At 34.2% G+C, this 19,650-nt stretch overlaps 4 protein-coding genes across 5 annotated transcripts; 3 read left to right on the top strand and 1 right to left on the bottom strand.

The window, feature by feature from the left end:
• Positions 1–253: 253 nt before the first annotated feature.
• LOC111701060 (U2 small nuclear ribonucleoprotein A') lies at positions 254–2,860 on the bottom strand. Its single transcript, XM_023472184.1, has 6 exons — positions 2,588–2,860; positions 1,952–2,046; positions 1,667–1,756; positions 1,045–1,227; positions 585–699; positions 254–295 (listed from the first exon to the last, which is right to left on the bottom strand). Exons 1-6 carry the CDS (start codon positions 2,829–2,831, stop codon positions 273–275), a joined length of 750 nt encoding a protein of 249 aa, XP_023327952.1. The 5' UTR covers positions 2,832–2,860; the 3' UTR covers positions 254–272.
• A 349-nt stretch (positions 2,861–3,209) lies between these two features.
• LOC111701059 (serine/threonine-protein phosphatase 2A regulatory subunit B'' subunit gamma) lies at positions 3,210–5,427 on the top strand. The gene is made up of 3 exons (XM_023472182.1): positions 3,210–3,519; positions 3,941–4,056; positions 4,204–5,427. Exons 1-3 carry the CDS (start codon positions 3,400–3,402, stop codon positions 5,327–5,329), a joined length of 1,362 nt encoding a protein of 453 aa, XP_023327950.1. The 5' UTR covers positions 3,210–3,399; the 3' UTR covers positions 5,330–5,427.
• LOC111701061 (stromal cell-derived factor 2) lies at positions 5,401–11,062 on the top strand. The gene is made up of 6 exons (XM_023472185.1): positions 5,401–5,487; positions 5,668–5,800; positions 6,620–6,781; positions 7,617–7,787; positions 8,540–9,189; positions 10,732–11,062. Exons 1-5 carry the CDS (start codon positions 5,432–5,434, stop codon positions 8,660–8,662), a joined length of 645 nt encoding a protein of 214 aa, XP_023327953.1. The 5' UTR covers positions 5,401–5,431; the 3' UTR covers positions 8,663–9,189; positions 10,732–11,062.
• Positions 10,988–18,550, top strand: LOC111701058 (coatomer subunit beta'). 2 transcript variants are annotated; one of them, XM_023472180.1, is made up of 13 exons: positions 10,988–11,307; positions 12,884–12,998; positions 13,242–13,718; positions 13,984–14,245; positions 14,662–14,932; positions 15,180–15,326; positions 15,670–15,833; positions 15,953–16,100; positions 16,504–16,955; positions 17,262–17,469; positions 17,691–17,784; positions 17,936–18,094; positions 18,265–18,550. In XM_023472180.1, exons 1-13 carry the CDS (start codon positions 11,005–11,007, stop codon positions 18,417–18,419), a joined length of 2,955 nt encoding a protein of 984 aa, XP_023327948.1. In that variant the 5' UTR covers positions 10,988–11,004; the 3' UTR covers positions 18,420–18,550. The 2 variants fall into 2 exon arrangements, with proteins under 2 accessions (XP_023327948.1, XP_023327949.1); XM_023472181.1 differs by lacking the exon at positions 17,936–18,094.
• Positions 18,551–19,650: the final 1,100 nt, after the last annotated feature.

The following is a 19,650-nucleotide window of genomic DNA, read 5'->3' as shown; positions in this document are numbered from 1 at the left end:
ATAAAAGTTAATTGTTAAGTCACTTAACTGTAATGATATGATCGGGTCAAGTTAAGAAATTTAATCATTCTTTTGCGTAATGTTATCAGCACGGAATAGTTATATTTGGATGAGTAAAGCCAATCCTTTAACTTGCGTGCGCTTCAGACGAATCAGTTATTTAAAAAGTTAGTCTTGTATAGAAAACATTTATTTGAATTGTTACAAACAAAAAATAAAGTAAATTAATTATCAGAATTTTTCAGTTTTCTTCTTTCTCTTGTCTCCATCTTCTAGTTTTCATCCATCTCCTCATCTAGAAATATTCAGAATTTAAATGTTTTATTATCAGAATACTATGACGAGCTTTGAAGGGTTTTTACATACAGGAATAACCACAAAGGATTAGACTGTAAAGACGACCTAAAAGTCTTGACATATGAAGATCTCAATGTTTAGATGGGTTTTACGCCTTGAATTTAGTCTTTTAAAGGCTGATTAATGATTTGTCAAAAATAGAACCTAGTTTACAGTTGCAGGAAATCATGGACATTAAAATAAAAGAACAGACACACACGCTGCATTTACATATGTCTCTGATGTACCTGTAGATGTAGGTTTAGCTCCTCCTGGTATCTGTCCTGTTCTCAGCATCTGGTTCAACCTCTCAACCTCCTCCAACGAACTGGCTTTAGCAATCGCAGCTTTGATATTCTTAACCTGAACAATATCTCTAGTAAATATAAACACAACATTAATTGGCTTTCCTAAACCCCAAAACATCGATGTTTCTTAATTCTGGTTTGAAAACTGAAAATTAACCGATATCTTTGGTTCTAGTTATCAAATTGACCAAAGGGCAAATCTCACAATAGTTATTACATTTGTCATTTTCCTCTACATCTTAAACGGCTTTTATACAATTTTTTAAATAAAATTAAGTAAAAAAGGTAAATATCATACAAATTAGATCTTCGAAAAAAATAAAATCAAAATAATTCGGAAAACAGTAAAGCTAGAATATTGCATATTGAGTAAGATTTCTTTCGATTATTTCTCCAGTACCTGCTCAGGGTTGAGACCAGCAGGATTGGTAGCTTTGTTGGTTGCCTCAGGCAGCGCCGCTCCGGGTACAAACGTCTTGGCCTTCTGTTGAATATCCTTCAACTGGGTTTTCCCTTCCTTAGATTTAAAGAGAAGTTTGGCGGTTTCTCGCTCCTTCTCTTTTATCTTCTTGAAATCCAATACCTAGATACAAGATATCTTGAGTCAAGTTTTATACCTCACTCTTTTACCGGCATTATACATTTATTTCCGTAGTTTAGAAAATGAAATTAAAGATAAAAATGTGACATTAATGAGTAATCTCTACCCATACTTTCCACAATATTTTCCTCGTAAATTTATTAACTTTCTACAATTTAGTGATAAAACATTCACTATATATTGGTAACAAATTATTTTTGGAAGGGTGAAAGTAATGAAGGAATGAAAGATGAGTGATTTTTCAACAAAATATTATTCATGTATCTATTGAGAAAATCATATACGTTTTGTGATTTAATTAATAAAAAGAGCAGACGATACATGAAAAACGAAAAAAAATACGAGAAGCACAAAATTTAAAATGAATTTTTTTAGAAATATGTAAATTATTGAGCTCTAGTAGATAATACATTTATTTCACCTTTAGATTAGGGAACTTATGAATGACGTAGGATCTATAGTTTCTCCTGGTTATAACAGGATTGTGTAACAGGGACAGCATTCTCAGACCCTGACAATATTACCTCATTTTTATTTGTTGATTACAGAATTTATAAATATCAATAAAATGTACGGTGTGTTCCATTAAAAAAAAAAACAATATTAGGACGAGCAGTTTTTTCAAGTAACATTTCAAAATGAATCGTAAAGTCTTTATCGTAAGTTACTTTTTATATTTTATTAGAAATAAACCCTCTTAAAATACCTTGATGGTAGTGAGAGGTTCAAGGTCTGCCAGCTCCTGGATTGAGTTGTTAGTGAGTATCAGAGTCTCTAGATGGGGTAGGTTCAACTCCAAACCTGATCAAATAATCAATAATTAGGAGTTAAGGTGGGGTAGGTTCATCTCGGTAAATTCCTAGAGAACGATTATTGGACCCTCCGCCCCTCCCCCCTCCTATCAATTTTGAACATGATTTTTTTCAACAATTTTCAATTAAATGGAAGACATGTGGCCGCAGCGCTCGGCCCTCTAGCCTGTCCTAGCCGCAGCGCTCGGCCCAGAGTGTCTTAACCTAACCTAACCCTAAATAAATAACAATTTAATTGAAAATTGTTGAAAAAGTCATGTACAAAATTGATAGGAGGGGGGGTGGGTCCAAAAATCGTTCTCTAGGACGGACCCTTCATCTCCAAACCTGATCAAATAATCAGTAATTGGGAGTTAAGGTGGGGTAGGTTCATCTCCAAATCTGATGTTAATTAATTACTTTTATATACAATTATAAAAACAATCTGGGAATAGATGCATAACAACTAGAAGTTAAGACTCATCTACATTTTAAGCATTAAAACATTTTGTAATTTATTTTATGACAAAAAAAGAAGGTAACATCCTTACCTTCTGAAATCCTGACAATTCTGTTGTTGTTCATGAGAAGAGTTTTAACCCTGGAGAGGAACGGGAACCCGTCTAGTTTACGGATCTCATTGTCACTGAAGTCGATTGTATCAAACTGGTCCAGGGTAGAGCCTAAGTTCTCTATGACCGGAATCTTGTAACCACGAAGATCTAGTTCCCGGTCACGAATAGGGTTGATATACTGCCCAGCGCACTCTATCAGGTCCGGAGTGCATTTCACCATTTTGGAAATCTGAGGAAAAATGATTATTAAAAAGACTTGTATAATATAATTAAATTCCAAATCTTTGAATGGACAACCCCCATATAAAAACATATATAAATATTATAAATCTCATGTCGATATCCAGACTGCAGTATAAAATTGACAGCTGAGTAGAGGAGATCGATATGGAGTTGTGTAAAAATATATTTTCTAGGTAAATGACGTGCATTTACCTAACAAAAATTTTTTAGAGAAAGGCGAAATTAAACATTGCAAAATAATAACATTAGTGATAAAATTTTAGAAACGATGCGCACTCGTAAGCGTAAATAAATAGAATGCCGCGCTGTATTATATCCGGTTATATTTCTGAAATGGAATCATAAAACTAAACAGAAATACAGTTATCAACCAATCAGATTGGTACACGGAGATCTACACTCTTCACAATCCGTCCTGCAGTTTACACAGACACAACAAATACTTTAATTAAGCCAACATTTAATGTTAATTAATTATAATTAATTCGTTAAAATGGCAGTCAGTAAATAATTTAATTTATCAGTTAGTCGTATCAAAGTGTAAAATGAGTGAAATATTTCGAGAAAAGTTGAGAAATGCGTCTAAATTATCGGAGGAGCGGAGGAAAAAAGAAATCGGAGAGAGTAAAATTCAAAAGCAAGATGAATACGACAATATGTTTAAGGTTGGTATTATATTTGTTCTATTCCTTCTTTTCAATAGTTATTCCACAAAAGTTTGATATCATCTATACCTTTACATGATCTGCACTCTCTGCACTGTTGACATTTTACAAAAATCCCAATAATAGGAAATTGGGTCCGTCCTAATATACAAATTTTTGCCCGCCCCCCCCCCTCCCTCTCCTGTAAATTTTGTAAGTGACCACTAATTTTCAGCAAAATTATGGGGGGGGGTCCAAAAATCGTTCTATAAGGAATTACATTTTCTATAACCTATCAACAGTAGAAAACCTTCCCATTTTATATATCCATAAAAATAGAGATTACTACGTAAAGTAACTAAAAACCCTAACTTTTTTATAAAATTTTCCATGTGTTAAACGACTAATTAAAGTTCAAATAAGTAAAATTCTGAATATTTAGGACGAATATCTCCGCCTAACTGGTAAAAATGAGAAACTAACTGGAACCTACTCCGTGATCCCTCCTTTCTATAAACCTCTTCCTAAGGAGGAGGACGTTTTACAGCAGAAACTCAGGTATTGTGTATTGGTAAAAATATAAATTAAAAAACTAGGTATGAAATAAAACAATGTTAAGTGTACATAAAGAAACATGGATACTGCTCCTTTAATAACTCAAAATCCTCATCTGAACTAAAATTAATAATTAAGAATATTATTTAGAGAGGAGGCAAGAGCGCATTTTTTACAACGAAGATCCCGCCAACTTCTTGATAACACGGAGCTCAAGGAACTCTGGGTCATCCTGGATACACATACCACTCCCCCACCCTCGGGAGAGGAGCAGATGATGGACTACAATCAGTACAAGGTCGTCTCCGGGCTTGTCGGAGAAAAATGCAGGGTATACTTGACTCCGACCTTGTTTGCTAAGCTTCAACAGGGGGATAGGATGGGACGAATATCAATCATGGCTCTGTTTAACTATATCATGCGTAAGGTTTGGTTGCATCAGACCAGGATAGGTTTGAGTTTGTATGATGTTACAGGACTTGGGTTTCTCCGGGAGTCTGATCTGGAAAATTATATTCTTGAATTGATTGAAACATTACCTCAGCTGGACGGATTGGAGAAATCATTCCATTCATTTTATGTCTGCACTGCAGTCAGGAAGTTTTTCTTCTTTCTAGATCCGCTGAGAACAGGAAAGATAAAGATTCAGGACGTTCTCGCCTGCTCTTTCCTTGATGATCTTCTTGAACTTCGAGATAATGAACTACCAAAGGATGCTCAGGACGCAAACTGGTTCTCAGCACCCTCCTCACTTCGTGTATATGGACAGTACCTCAACCTGGATACGGATCATAATGGAATGCTAAATCAAACTGAACTAAGAAAATATGGAACAGGAACACTAACACCAGTCTTTGTGGAACGCGTTTTCCAGGTGTGTCTGACCTATGAAGGAGAAATGGATTATAAAACCTACCTTGATTTTGTGCTTGCAATGGAGAACAAGAAAGAACCACAATCTCTACAGTATCTGTTCCGTATCCTGGATATCCGACATGACGGGTTCCTCTGCCTCTTCTCTCTCAATTATTTCTTTCGCGCAATTCAGGAGGAGATGAAGAAACATAACCAGGATCCGGTCAGTTTCGAGGATGTCAAGGACGAGATATTCGACATGGTTAAACCTGAAGATCCGCTCAAGATCACCCTCGCAGACATGATCCGTAGTGAGCAGGGGGACACCGTGGTGAGCATACTCACAGACCTCAACGGGTTCTGGAGTTATGAGAACAGGGAGGTTCTCGTTGTTGACTCCGGAGATAATGATGATTCTTGACAGGACGAGGAGATCATAATCTAATCTCGAGAGAAAACAAATCTATCCAACTTGATCTCAATGTAACTATTCTTAACTACATATTTCAAATTTCAGAATAAAATGATCTTTAAGTTTTTGACCTGTTTCCTTTTAGCTGTAAATCAGGTTCATAGCAGGTAAAAAAACATAATTACAGTGGTACATAGTTATTTTTGTTTTGTTTTTATGCTTGAAAGTATGTATTCGAAGGCGTTAATTTTCTAATTTGAACGATTTTTTAGCAACTGTAATTTCTATGGAGTTAAGGTAAATGGAAATATGTAAAATCTAAAATAAAATAGTTCTGTTGCGTATAGGGGTCCCCAGCATGTAACCTGTGGGAGTGTTGTTAAACTGATAAACTCCGGACACAAGATCCGTCTGCACAGTCATGATGTCAAGTATGGATCAGGGTCTGGTCAACAATCCGTCACAGGGATCACTCTCTCCGTAAGTATTTGATTGTTTGCAAATTGTAAAAGAAATAACGACGTCTTCTTCCACAGTTTAAATTTTGAATGTAATGCCCGACCTTTTAATCTTTTAACTCAAGCTGGTGTTAAGGCCAAATCTTGGGTTGACTTTTTATTGGTTCAGTTTATCCAATGAGATTAGGTTGGCTTCTTATTGGTTCTGTTCATCCAATGAGATAAGGTTGGCTTCTTATTGGTTCTGTTCATCCAATGAGATAAGGTTGGCTTCTTATTGGTTCTGTTCATCCAATGAGATTAGGTTGGCTTCTTATTGGTTCTGTTCAACCAATGAGATATGCTTTCAAAATTGTGTCTGAATAATCACAGCTTAATAGATCCAGATGTGCAGTGTGAATTTAAAAAACTCAAACTTTACTTACCTATATTGTGTGTTTATTTTATAAATCTAGCCTTTGACACAATAGATAATACTCGAGATTTAAAAATGTAAAAATGTAATAGTAAGTTTAAAAAAATTACAATCTCCGGCTGCAAGTCTGATGGAAGATAAAAACAAATAGGCCAGCTTTACTAGCTTAAACTTTACTTGGACGTAAATAGACGTTAAAGCCGAGATTTACTCTAACTTAAGCTTTCAAAATCTCAGCTTACTAATACAGTTTTAAAATGCAATCTTAGTTTAATTTTCGATTTATTTATCTAACCCTGGTTTAAGGACGTTATATCCCGGGGGGGGNCTGCTTTTCATGCACACAGAAAATTCCTTTTCACAATCCAGTAGCTAATAAAAATTGCTTTTCATCCAGGTTTTAATAATTTGTTTTTGTTTCTCCAGGAGGATGTGAACAGTCACTGGACGATAAAGGGACCCGGAGAGCTGAACTACTGTACACGAGGAGAACCTGTACAGTGTGGACAGAAGATAAGATTAGAACATCTCACAACTCATCGTAATCTTCATTCTCATCTATTCTCCAGTCCTCTCTCTAATGCACAGGTTTACAATTTTGTAAAGGAATTATGTTTATGTGTTTATGTTTTGATTTGAATATTTTCAGGACTCCAGGTGGAGTTTACATTATAAAAGAGAATTCATATTCATATATCACATAAATATGCAGATACAATTAAATTCAATATTTACGTATATTTAGCACATTAAATGTAAAAAGGAAGGAATTTAAATTTTTGGTCGATTTTTTTCGACATTTTTGTTTTTAGCCTTTTTAATATTCTTTTTTGTCCCAACATTATTTGATAAAAAAGAATCAAGACAACACTTCATTAAGCAGATTAGATGACAACAGATTATAATGTTTACATAATTTTCATATATAGATTTAAAAGTTAATGAAAACCTTAATAAAAATATTTCTTGAAAATTAAAACTTTCAAGAATAGAGAAAACACTCTAAAAAATCTCTTTTCTGAAAACTAAAATTTTGTAAATATTAATCCTTTTTACTATTGTTTAAAATCAAAAGCAACAAAAAAATTAAAATAACAAAAGAAATCAAAATAATAAAAGAAATCAATACGTTTTTGTGTGAAATGCATTCTAAATTCTACAATCTACAGAGTATAGTTCTAGATTACTAATTATTTTATTAAAATCAAAGAAATACATAGATATATTAGGGGAAATTAAAAAATCAATTAAACACTTGCATTAAACTAAAATATCTTAGCAACCTTATGACTTAGAAAGAACTTTGATAGTTTAAATTTGTATTTTGCTAGATCAAATATTTAAAAAAAAAACAATCATTTTAAAATGGATAGAGATAGGAAATTTAGAGTTTGAGACAAATATTTAGTTCGTTTTATTTTAGGAAGTATCTGCATTCGGTGAATCTGGTGTAGGAGATACCGGAGATGTCTGGAGCGTGATTTGTGAAGGAGATTTCTGGAACAGGGACGGGAAGGTTCGGTTCAAGCACCAGGATACTGGAGTTTATCTTGCTGCCAGTGGACATGCTTTCGGTAGACCAATCAATGGACAGGTTGGACATTTGTAAATAAAAGAAAGTTCCAAGATCATTTATTTTTGAAAGATTTACTTCATGTCTTGAAGTTTAAGTAATCTTCATATGATATCAAGTTTATAGACCCATTGATAATCAAAAATATACAAACTTTTCTTCTATAAAAGTTTCTCTTTGATTCTAACACTGTTGTAAGGTGGTTACGAACTTCACTGTATGTAAAACGGATGTTGTAATGAACACTGTACAGTGGACATTGTACACAACAGTGAGTAACGTAAACTTTACATGCTGAAGTAAACAAAGCAGTTTAAAATGTACCATTTGAAGAAGGTTATGGGTAAAAAAATATTAGCTAATATTTATCAAAATAAACCCATTTTTCTCTGTTCACTTTTCTTGCCAAGAAATTTGGAATTTATGAATAGAGAAGAAGTTAAACTAGGTACGGATAGTTGCTTTTTCTCTAGTGTTGCCCAGAGTGCTCTAGAAAAGTAGTTCAATAAGCCAAGCATAGTTCAATTACTTCTTCCTTTATATACAGAGCGTCCCATATCAAATTGGATTATCTTCAAGCTTTAACGCCGAAATACGCTTATAATATTCAAAAATAATCTAGTATTTTCTGCAAGAAATTCTTATATTAGCCTCATACACTTTTTTAAATTTACTGAAAAGTCCCTAAAATCTCTATTTAGAGCTATAAACGATCTAATATGATGTGTGCATTCCAATAAAATCTGTGAATGAATTTCTAAACTGTGTTCTAGATGGAGATTGTTGGATCTAGTTCTGTAGATGGATCTACCAGCTGGACTGCTCAGGAGGGAGTTTATATTCATCAGTCAGATTTTAATCCAAACAAATCCACATTGGGGCACGATGAACTTTAAACATTTTCTTGTGTTTGCACAAAACTGTGATATTTTAGTTGTTTCCTCAGTCAAGGATTTCTTGCAGTTTTTTTCTCTTAGATTTATAAATTGAATCGGAATCTTAACAACTTAGTAAAACTTAACGGGAACTTAAGTAGATCAGTAAATTTTCCTACTGACATGTACAATCGTGTACACTGTACGATGTACATTCATTTTCAGTAACGCTAACTTACACGATTTTATCCTTGTTAGTGAACAAAGTTGTTAGTCATTTTATGATTTTTTTTGTCAAAAACAGCATGATTGTCATCAAATATTCGTCTGATCGTTGACAAATATTATTAGCTTTATAAGTTATGCTATTTTAAGATATGTCGTTTTTTTCTAATTTTAACTATCCCTCTGCTCCCACAAAAATAAAAAATAAGAAAATTATAAAATTTAGTAATCTGCTCAACAGATATCAATATTAAAAATATATTGAACGTTGATGATCTTTCTTCAATATTTGTTCTCTTAAATTGTTGGATTGCTTGTAAAAAGTCGGTGAAATATTTTTATTGTTCATAAATAAGAATTTTGTTTTTAACCTTAAATCTCAGTTTTTTGGTTAGATTATCGCAAAATTTCCCGAATTACACGATTTTGTTAATGTAGTGAAATTTTCGTGTGTTTAATAAAAATCTAAGTTAAAAACCTAGTTAGATTAAATTTAGTTTTTAACAATATGTTTTTATAACTATATTCATAGAACAAGTAATTTGAAAAGTCGTCGATTGTGATTTTTCTTCTTATAACAATTTAGGAGGAATATAGGGAATTTAAAGGGAGTGTTCGCGAAAATGAAAGGGGGTATAGTCTTATAGCGAAAAATAAGCGCTTTTAAACGCTACCAGTCTTAATTTTATCTGTTGAGTCTATAAGGAGAAAATTGTTAAAACCCACTGATAACGAAGAACGTAGCACGTCCGTACAAATGCAGAAAGTTGCAGCATTCAACTCGGATCGTAAAAAAATCAATTTGATTCCAAAAAAATCAAACAGATATTACAATCAACAATCACAAATAATTTTTCGACGCATTCGTTTATAGTTAATATTTCATAACATTTTTATTTTTTTTATGATCAGAGCTGAAAATTTTAGAATGGGATATTCTTAATCCCGATTTGTTAATTGATCTTGAGATTAATAACAAGAGGAGTACAAGCTCTATTTAATCTGGAGATTAATAAAAAGAGGAGATCAAGCAATGATATCAATATCCACTATTCTAAAGTTTTCAGCTCTGATAGTTAATTTTGTAAACATTTATTCCTGTTTCGAGGATTTTTTATAATGAAAACGACATTCTCATATTTTTCAAGATTGTTCGAAAATCCAGCGACAGCGAAATATTATAAAAAAAATCAAAATATTTCATAATATTAAATTTATACAATGCGTTGAAAAATAATCGATGACTATTGTTTGTAATATCTGAATGATTTGTTAGGAATTAAATTGATAATTTTACGATCCGAGTTTATAACAAAATTCTCCTTATAGACTCAACAGATTAAAGTAAGATTAGTAGTGATCAAAAGCGCTTATTTTTTCCCGTAAGCCTGTAACCCCTTTCATTTTTCGCGAACACTCCTTATAATACCAAAATTCATTTGATGAATTTCGTTTGAGTACATTTTCCCGTCCTAAATCTGTAACCACAGTTCTAACCAAATAACAGGGGTTTATAATTTCCAAAAATAATTTCCCCCTTTAGAAAGTAATTTTCATTTTCCATAAAATTGAAGAATATTTGGGTATAAGTATCAAAAAAGAATGAAAAAACTTTAGCCTTTTGATGTCCCATTTTTCATTATTTCCCCCTTTCATCAAAAATCACTGGAGGAGAATTCTGAAAATATACACCCTTGTCAAATTATCACCCTTTATGACCCATTTGGGACTAGATCGAAAATTGTCAAGCTTATTTGAATCCCAGTTTGAATTTATTTTAGTTTTATGATTCCCTTGAAGGTTTCTCTATTTCCCAGCTCTGTATCTCGTCTTTACTCCGGGTAATACTAACTACTAGTCTGCAGACCCAGAGCAGAGAAACCTGCCACGTAAACCTTGCCGAGAGCTTTACTAAAATAAAATTAGAAAATGTTATCGTATACAACTCTAGATTTGGTTTCATCAGAAATTGTCATCGTACGTTATTTCTCAGTTGTCGTCCGATGTTTATCCTAATTTTGTCAGTTTTATTGTATTACGGTTACAAAGTGCATAGTGCAAAACATGAAAGTTGTTTATGTGAAAATTATCAGAAATCTGTAGTCATTTAGTATTATAAGTGATGTGAACTCGATTATATGTTTTTTTTTTATGTGCCTTTATTTATAATCTCGTCAACGTGGTTCTTTATTTCAGTGAGAATGCCACTAAAGCTTGACATTAAGCGGAAACTGACCGCTAGGTCTGACCGTGTAAAGTCATGTGACCTCCACCCCACTGAGCAGTGGATGCTGGTCTCCCTGTACAACGGGAATGTGCATATATGGAACTATGAGTCCCAGCAACTCGTTAAATCGTTTGAAGTTTGTGATCTACCGGTGAGAGCTGCTGTATTTGTTCCCAGGAAGAACTGGGTTGTGACTGGATCCGACGATATGCAGGTGAGCTACTAAATAATGTTTTGTATGTATGTCTCATTTCTGTGCGTCTGATTTATGGGTTCTCAATTTGCGTCCTCGTTATAATACAATACCCCGTAGTACGGTCTCATTTGTATGTAAGAATAAGTGCCTCCTTATTATAATACATACCCCATAGTACGGTCTCATCTGTATTTAAGAATAAGTGCGTCCTTATTATAATACATACCCCTTAGTAAGGTCTCATCTTTATGTTAGAATAAGTGCGTCCTCATTATAATACATACCCCATAGTACGGTCTCATTTGTATGTAAGAATAAGTGCGTCCTCATTATAATACAAACCCCTTAGTAAGGTCTCATCTTTATGTTAGAATAAGTGCGTCCTCATTATAATACAAACCCCATAGTACGGTCTCATCTGTATTTAAAAAAAAGTGCGTCCTCATTATAATAAATAGCCCGTAGTAAGGTCTCATCTTTATGTTAGAATAAGTTCGTCCTCTTTATAATACAAACCCCGTAGTACGGTCTCATCTGTATGTAAGAGTAAGTGCGTCCTCATTATAATACATACCCCTTAGTAAGGTCTCATCTGTATGTAAGAATAAGTGCGTCCTCATTTTAATACATACCCCATAGTACGGTCTCATCTTTATGTAAGAATAAGTGCGTCCTCATTATAATACATATCCCGTAGTACGGTCTCATCTGTATGTTAGAATAAGTGCGCCCTCATTGACTTAATTCCACAGAAAATGTTTTTAACTATTGCCAGCTTCATTGAGGGACGTAGAGTCTTTTATATATAGAGTTTTATATGTTCTCTAAGTCGTCTTGGATACCTGGATTCGGATCCTGGCCCAAATACAATATTGGATTATATCCAAGCTTTAACTCAAATACCCACATATTACTCGAAAAACCTAATATTTTCTGCATACACAGTTTTATATTCCCCTTGAGAATTTTATTCTTTTAAATTTTCTGATCAGTACCGAAAATTCCAATTTAGAGCATAAACGATCTAATACGATGTGGGACGATGTATGAAAGGTATTCAAATTTAGAATGAGATCATGAACCTAAATGATATAGCAGGGTATTTGAGAGAGTTTGTCAGGGTTAAAAGTAATGAAATCGGCGGGGTTTTTTCTTATTCGGTGGCCGGATGAGGGGGTGGATACAGGGGCTTTACTTTTATTAGGGGGTAATTTGTCTGAAGATGCCGAAAAGTTAAATCTTTATCTAGATTTAGTCCCAAAATCATGCAGAATGTTTAAAAATTCTCGAATTTTTTATTCAAAAATGTTTTGTTTGCTATGAACCCTTTCACTGTCTTCTAAAATACATATTTTTGATCAGATCAACTCAGCTGAACTGAATAGTTTTTCTAATCAATTATTTTCCAATTTAAGGGATTTTGTAAATACTAAATTTGCGAACGACTCGCATCATCAGTTCTATGATTAGAAAAATACTAATTAGAGTGGCGAGGGTAAAGAAGGGGTGCAAGTAGGAATAATATTATGTTTTTTCTCAGGTTTTTTAACCATATTTGATTATTTCAAATTTGAATAACAATATTTTATTTTAGATCCGTGTGTTTAACTACAATACACTTGAGAGAGTTCACAACTATGATGCACACAGTGATTATGTGAGAGCTATTGCTGTTCATCCAACCCAACCTTTCCTTCTCACTAGCAGTGGTAATAATAATTGTTGTTCTCAGTGTTATTTCAGAAAAGATAATTTTACCTAAATCATTTAACTTTAGTTTTCCAAGTTTGAATTTAATATTTCTGTGCCCTTTTCTAAAATTTCTTTCAACACAATAAATCCATTGCCTTTTGTATTTTGATCTTAAATCATAAACAAAGCTAGCTCGTTCAATGGGGACGTATTTAATATTTTTTCTAACCTAATTAAAATCTGATTTTAAATGGTTTAAGACGACATGCTGATAAAACTGTGGAACTGGGAGAAGGGATGGCTGTGCCAGCAGGTGTTTGAGGGACACACCCACTACGTGATGGAGGTGAGGATCAACCCTAAGGATAACAACACCTTCGCCTCCGCCTCCCTGGATAAGACTGTGAAGGTCTGGCAGCTGGGTTCTGCTACTCCTAACTTTACCCTCGAGGGACACGAGAAGGGAGTTAACTGTGTTGATTACTATCACGGAGGAGATAAACCTTATCTTATCTCTGGAGCAGACGATCGTCTTGTTAAGATATGGGATTACCAAAATAAAACCTGTGTCCAGACCCTGGAAGGGCATGCACAGAACATTGCCGCAGTGTCCTTCCATCCTGAGCTGCCGATCATCATCACCGGTTCCGAGGATGGAACTGTTAAGATCTGGCATGCGAATACGTATAGACTGGAAACCACATTGAACTACGGGCTGGAGAGAGTTTGGTCGATCGGTAAGAGCATTGTTATTATCCATCTCATTTAGTCGAATATCAAATTATTATGTTTCATAATCCAAATACAATTTTTGAAGTGAATTTAATTTGAATAGTAAAAAATAATTTTCACCTTACGAAAGATAAACCGATGATTTCATTAGTTAAGATTTTGACTAATAATAGATCTGCTAATCCTCCAGCAGGGTGAGAATGAGCTAAACTCATTCTGTTTATTTAAAAGTTTCCAGCTCGAACAAAAATGAGCTTAATCTAAATCTAGGTGTACTGCGAGGATCCAATAATGTTGCTCTGGGTTATGATGAAGGAGCAATCCTGATCAAGGTTGGTAGAGAGGAACCAGCAATGTCTATGGATGCTGGTGGGAAGATTATCTGGGCTAAACACAGTGAACTCCAGCAGGCCAGCCTCAAGGCTATAGACAGGGAGGAGATTAAGGACGGAGAGAGGTTACCACTCCAGGTTAAGGATATGGGAAGCTGTGAGGTATTTCCTCAGACTGTTCAACACAACCCTAATGGAAGGTAAGAACTTTTAAAATGATTAGTTAATTTTCCTACTGACATGTACAATCGTGTACACTGTACGATGTACATTCATTTTCAGTAACGCTAACTTACACGATTTTATCCTTGTTAGTGAACAAAGNGGGGGGTTCTAGAAGTATGTACAGAAGTTAGAATTTGATTAATACAGAAAATAAACTCAAATACTGAATCCCTGAACTACAACTCATCTTGGTTCAGTATTAGAAACACATTATACCTGATTTTATATATCAAGTATTCATCTCAATAGAAATATGTACTCTAGACTTGACAGACATGAACTCAGAAAGTTTAGTAGAGCTATACTATAGAGTTTAAAATAAATCATTGATGATTTGTCTTGTTTATGTTTTGGTTTTAACTGGATTGGATAAATATGATAATTTTGTTAGGTTTGTTGTTGTGTGCGGAGACGGAGAATATATCATCTACACCGCCATGGCACTGAGAAACAAATCCTTTGGTTCAGCTCAGGAGTTTGTCTGGTCGGCAGACTCATCGGAGTACGCAGTCAGGGAGTCATCATCCAGTATTAAACTATTCAAAAACTTCAAGGAGAAGAAATCCTTTAAACCAGAGTTCGGAGCGGAGAATATATTCGGAGGAAATCTGATCGGAGTAAAATCTGTTTCTGGTTTGGCGTTCTATGATTGGGAAAACCAGGTAATAAACAATCTCTATATTTATAATTGGGTTGTCTGTTGGTTATATTTTTTTGTGGTAACTCACATAACCTACTAAAAAGTTTGTCGCAGGTCTAAAAAAAAAAAAATTGCTATAAAAATTCGAATTTAAAAATGTTGGAAATCCGCGAATTTTTTATTAACTTTAAGCTTGTAGGTCTTGTTACAAAATAACTTGATAATGAATTCCATGTTGATAAATGATGATAACCAAAATATCTGTCCAGGATCTGGTGAGAAGGATTGAGATCCAACCTAAGGCAGTTTACTGGTCCGAGAGCGGAGAACTCTGCTGTATTGCAACCGAGGAGAGTTATTTTATTCTCAAGTTTAACAACGAAGCAGTCGGAGCTGCAGCTGAAAATAAGGATAAGGTAAATCTACGGGCTTAGAATTAAAATCAGACACATTTCTAATGTGTATTGAATCTTAGTATTTTAACTGCATTAAAAGGAACTTATCAATTTCTTAATAATCCGTATTTCTAACCCTTATAGCTTTATAACCTACTGTCGAAAGACATTTTATTATTAAGAATTCTGCCAGATCAATTAATCTGAAATTTCTAAATTTACACCATCAGATACGTACATTGCATTAAAGGTGTTGATTCGCATAAATTGTTTTAGAAAACCTGTCATTTTTTATTTCTGAGAAAATAGTTTTTGATGCTTTTAGTATATTTTTTTCAATTTTTATTTTTGGTGTTTTTTCCAGATCTCTGAGGATGGAATCGAGGACGCGTTTGATGTGTTGGGCGAGGTCACGGAGTCTGTTAAGACTGGTCTCTGGGTTGGAGATTGCTTTATCTACACAAACAGTGTGAATAGATTAAACTATTATGTTGGAGGAGAGATCGTAACAATCTCACATCTGGACAGGTCTTAATACATTTTCTACTATTTTTTATAAATCATGATTCAATTAAATTTTAAACATTTTCCATGTCGTTTCTCATTAAACTTTATTTTACCTAACTAATATTTATTTTTATTGTCAGGACGATGTACTTGTTGGGGTATATACCTACAGACAGTAGGTTGTATCTTGGAGACAAGGAACTGAATGTTGTCAGCTTCCAGCTTCTCCTCTCCGTCCTGGAGTACCAGACTGCTGTCATGAGACGAGATTTCGAAACTGCTGATAAGGTAAGGACTTAAGTATGTTAATTTACAACCTTAAGTCGTAACTTTTGTATCGTTAATCCATACAAAAACTTAAGCACTAATCTTAATCTTTTGTGGTCTGGTGGATTAACTTAGATCTTTGTGGATATTTTTGAAGAACGAATTTAGAACCAATCAGAGGTCATAAAAAATATACTTTCGGGTTTTTCACTTAACCATGAGCATTGAAAGTTTCTATTCTTGATATCGAGTTCAGGCTTCTATGATTAGCGCAACTTCATACAAAACATAGAACCAGCTCTTATTAGAGTACTTAATTACCAAATGTTAATTTGAAAGAAAACAAAAAAGCTATTAAAATTGTGGTTCCTTGATCATATATTTTGATTTCGTCTTAATAAGTTGATATATTAAACATATTCAGGTGTTACCGACAGTTCCCAAAGAGCAGAGAACCCGTGTTGCACATTTCCTTGAGAAACAAGGGTTTAAGAAACAAGCTCTGGCAGTCAGCTCCGATCCGGAGCATAAGTTCGACCTTGCAATCCAGCTCGGAGATCTAGAGGTGGCAACATCTCTAGCGAAGGAGGCAGGATCAGAGCAGAAGTGGAAACAGTTGGCAGAGCTGGCAACAAGCCGAGCAAAGTTTGATCTAGCGCAACAATGTTTACACGAAGCTCAGGATCACGGAGGTTTACTCCTCCTGGCAACTGCAGCTGGGAACGCAGAGATGGTTGAGAAACTAGGTTCGTCCTCTGAAGAGAGTGGGAAGCATAACGTTTCCTTCCTCTCCTACTTCCTGCTGGGAAACCTAGAGAAATGTTTAGAGATTCTAATTTCAGCAAATAGAATACCGGAGGCTGCTTTCTTTTCCAGGTAAATCTTCTATATAAATAAAGTAGCAGTCTGTTTGTCCGATCATAACTTGTGAACCCCTTGACCGATTTGCCTGCAATTTTTAGTTTGGAACTTTGTGGAACGTTAGGAATGTTCTTAGTCTGGTTTTAACATTTCTAGTTCAGTGGGTTGATATTTATTATTTATAGAGAAAGCTTAGTTTCCAGGCTCATCTGGGTTTCTAAGTTAGTTACAAAATTAAAATGCGAAAAAAAATTTACTCAGCAAAAATGACAATTTGCAAGAGTTTTCTCCGACAATCGTAAAAAAAACCTGATATTTTAGAACCTATCTACCGAGTCAAGTATCCAGAGTAGTTGAACTGTGGAGGGTTCAGCTCGGCAAGGTATCGGAGAAAGCAGGACAAAGTTTAGCAGATCCTAAGGATTATCCGAACCTGTTCCCTGAGTTCGATGCTGCAATTAGAGCAGAAACTATGCTGAAGAAGGAGAGATCTCAGTTTATCCCAGCAGCAGATTATCTAGAAATTATGGTAGGTTTTTTAATACACAATTACTTTCTATTTTCACCATCATTTGTGCAAATAGGGAAAATTGGCGGAAAGCAAATAAGGGGGGAGGGCACAATTCTTTTAATTATTTGATAATTTGACGCACATTACAATCAGTATCCTAAAACCTTCATTTTTTACAGAGCCGGGTACTTCCTGAGCCTCTAATAGTATATCATATTACAAACTTTTTCTATTTTCAGCCAAATCATGAGCGTAAACCTCTTGAAGAGCTGAATGCTGGAGCAGAGGTTGATGACGATGATATTATGGATGAAAAAGATCATCCTGTCATGGGTAAGTACAAAGTAAAATAAGAGATTTTAATTTGGACTCTAAAGGTCCACACAAAGAGGCGCAACTTACCAAGAACTTATTCCAAAATTATTTGCACTAATTAAATTTTTTATAATTGGACTTGAATTTATTTTTTTGTTTTTCAAAATAGTTAATCGGAAGAGTTTGGTCGTTGAAAACATAGAAGCGGAACCAGATTGGGAAATGGAAGACGATATTCTTAGCTCGGTTTCAAACGAGGATTTAGAGAATAATTCTGAAAACGAAATATCCGAGAATAATTTAGAAGATAATGATGGGAATGATGAGGGTGAGAAAGTAGTTCGGTTTGAATAGTTTGTGTTTAGCTGAGAAACTTTTGTAAGAGCAGCACAACCCTGTACTTTATTGCACTGTTTTATTTCTTTTCTTGATTTTGTTCTGATCGGTGGAGGATTAAACTTGATCAAATAATATTATTTATAAAAATTGTATGTTTAGGTGAACCTTCCAAACCCTCTGCTCCTGTTCCAGTCCAGGTTCAATCAGCTGATGATCTTGAAGCTGAACTTGAAGCAGACCTGGAGAATATTAAGTTGGATGATATTGATACATCCGACGTGAACCTTGATGATGAAGACTTATTGGAGGATTAGAACCGGAGGAGATTTGTAAAAAAGTCTTGCATTTCCATACACGGCTCACCAGTGATAGTTTATATGTTTTATTTATATTTGGTTTGAATTGTGATGAGATATTTTAATGTATTCGTTTGATAATATATTTTGTTTATATGTTTTATTTATATTTGGTTTGAATTGTGATGAGATATTTTAATGTATTCGTTTGATAATATATTTTAAGCCACTCGACTATAAAATGATCTCACAAAATCAAGGGTTAGAACCTAGCAACCTACACGAGTTTAAAGTAAATATTAAAAAGATTTGCATTTTAAACACAGACAATGTTTCATCAAATCAAATTATACAGGGTGCCCTAAAAAGCATGGGAATTAAGTATTCTTCATGTGAACACATGTGCGGCATCATTTTGTGTAAACAATTTTAGAAGCATCCCAGTTAAAATAGTTTACATTTAGAATTTAAAGTCTCTGAAACTCCAAATTTGGGGTTTTCTTATTTTTCCTACAAAACTACATATATTAGAAAATGAGAACTTTGTCAAGATATAAATCTTCAAATCGCAGCTTCCATTCTTGTGAAGACCACATTTTTAAGAACCTTTTAAGACGTACAATCTTTCAATGCACACTGTTATTCATCTATCGGAAATCAAAGACGATTTTTAAGTCGCCTTTTAATTTTCATGTTTATTGGGACACCCGTTACTTTATTTAAAATTACTGTATTTAACATTTAAGGAGTACCCTTCATTTAAGTATTTCAAAAACATGTTTCCTCAGGAACACGTCTCATGTGACTATGTCTTTTTGGATTGGTCAATGACATTGGACAAGCAGCAAAATTTAACTTTAAATTCTGAATGTTTGGTTTGAATAGAAACACAGACATAGTAACCTACAATGGATGCCACTTGAATGACGGAGCAAACAAATTTGGGACAAAGATCTGAAGGTTGAATTTGGTCTGTTGATGTTAACATACAGGGTGTCCCACATCATATTAGACCGAGAACGGGTCTAAATTGCAATTTTCGGGACTAATTAGAAAATTGCATTAGAATGAATCATTTGGAAAAATAACATAAGGCTTATATAAGAAAATTCTTGCGGAAAATGATAAGTTTTTCGAGTATCAAGGCTTTATTTTGGTGTTAAAGATTCGAGATAATCTAATATGATATGGAACGCTCTGTATATTATCCTTACACTTTGTCACTTAAAGTGACTTACATTTTGTCACT

This window comes from Eurytemora carolleeae, unplaced genomic scaffold (assembly GCF_000591075.1).
Source record: "Eurytemora carolleeae unplaced genomic scaffold, Eaff_2.0 scaffold277, whole genome shotgun sequence".
Taxonomy (NCBI): domain Eukaryota; kingdom Metazoa; phylum Arthropoda; class Copepoda; order Calanoida; family Temoridae; genus Eurytemora; species Eurytemora carolleeae.
The sequence above is the reverse complement of the archived record's forward strand: the minus strand, read 5'-3'. Positions and strand labels throughout refer to the sequence as shown.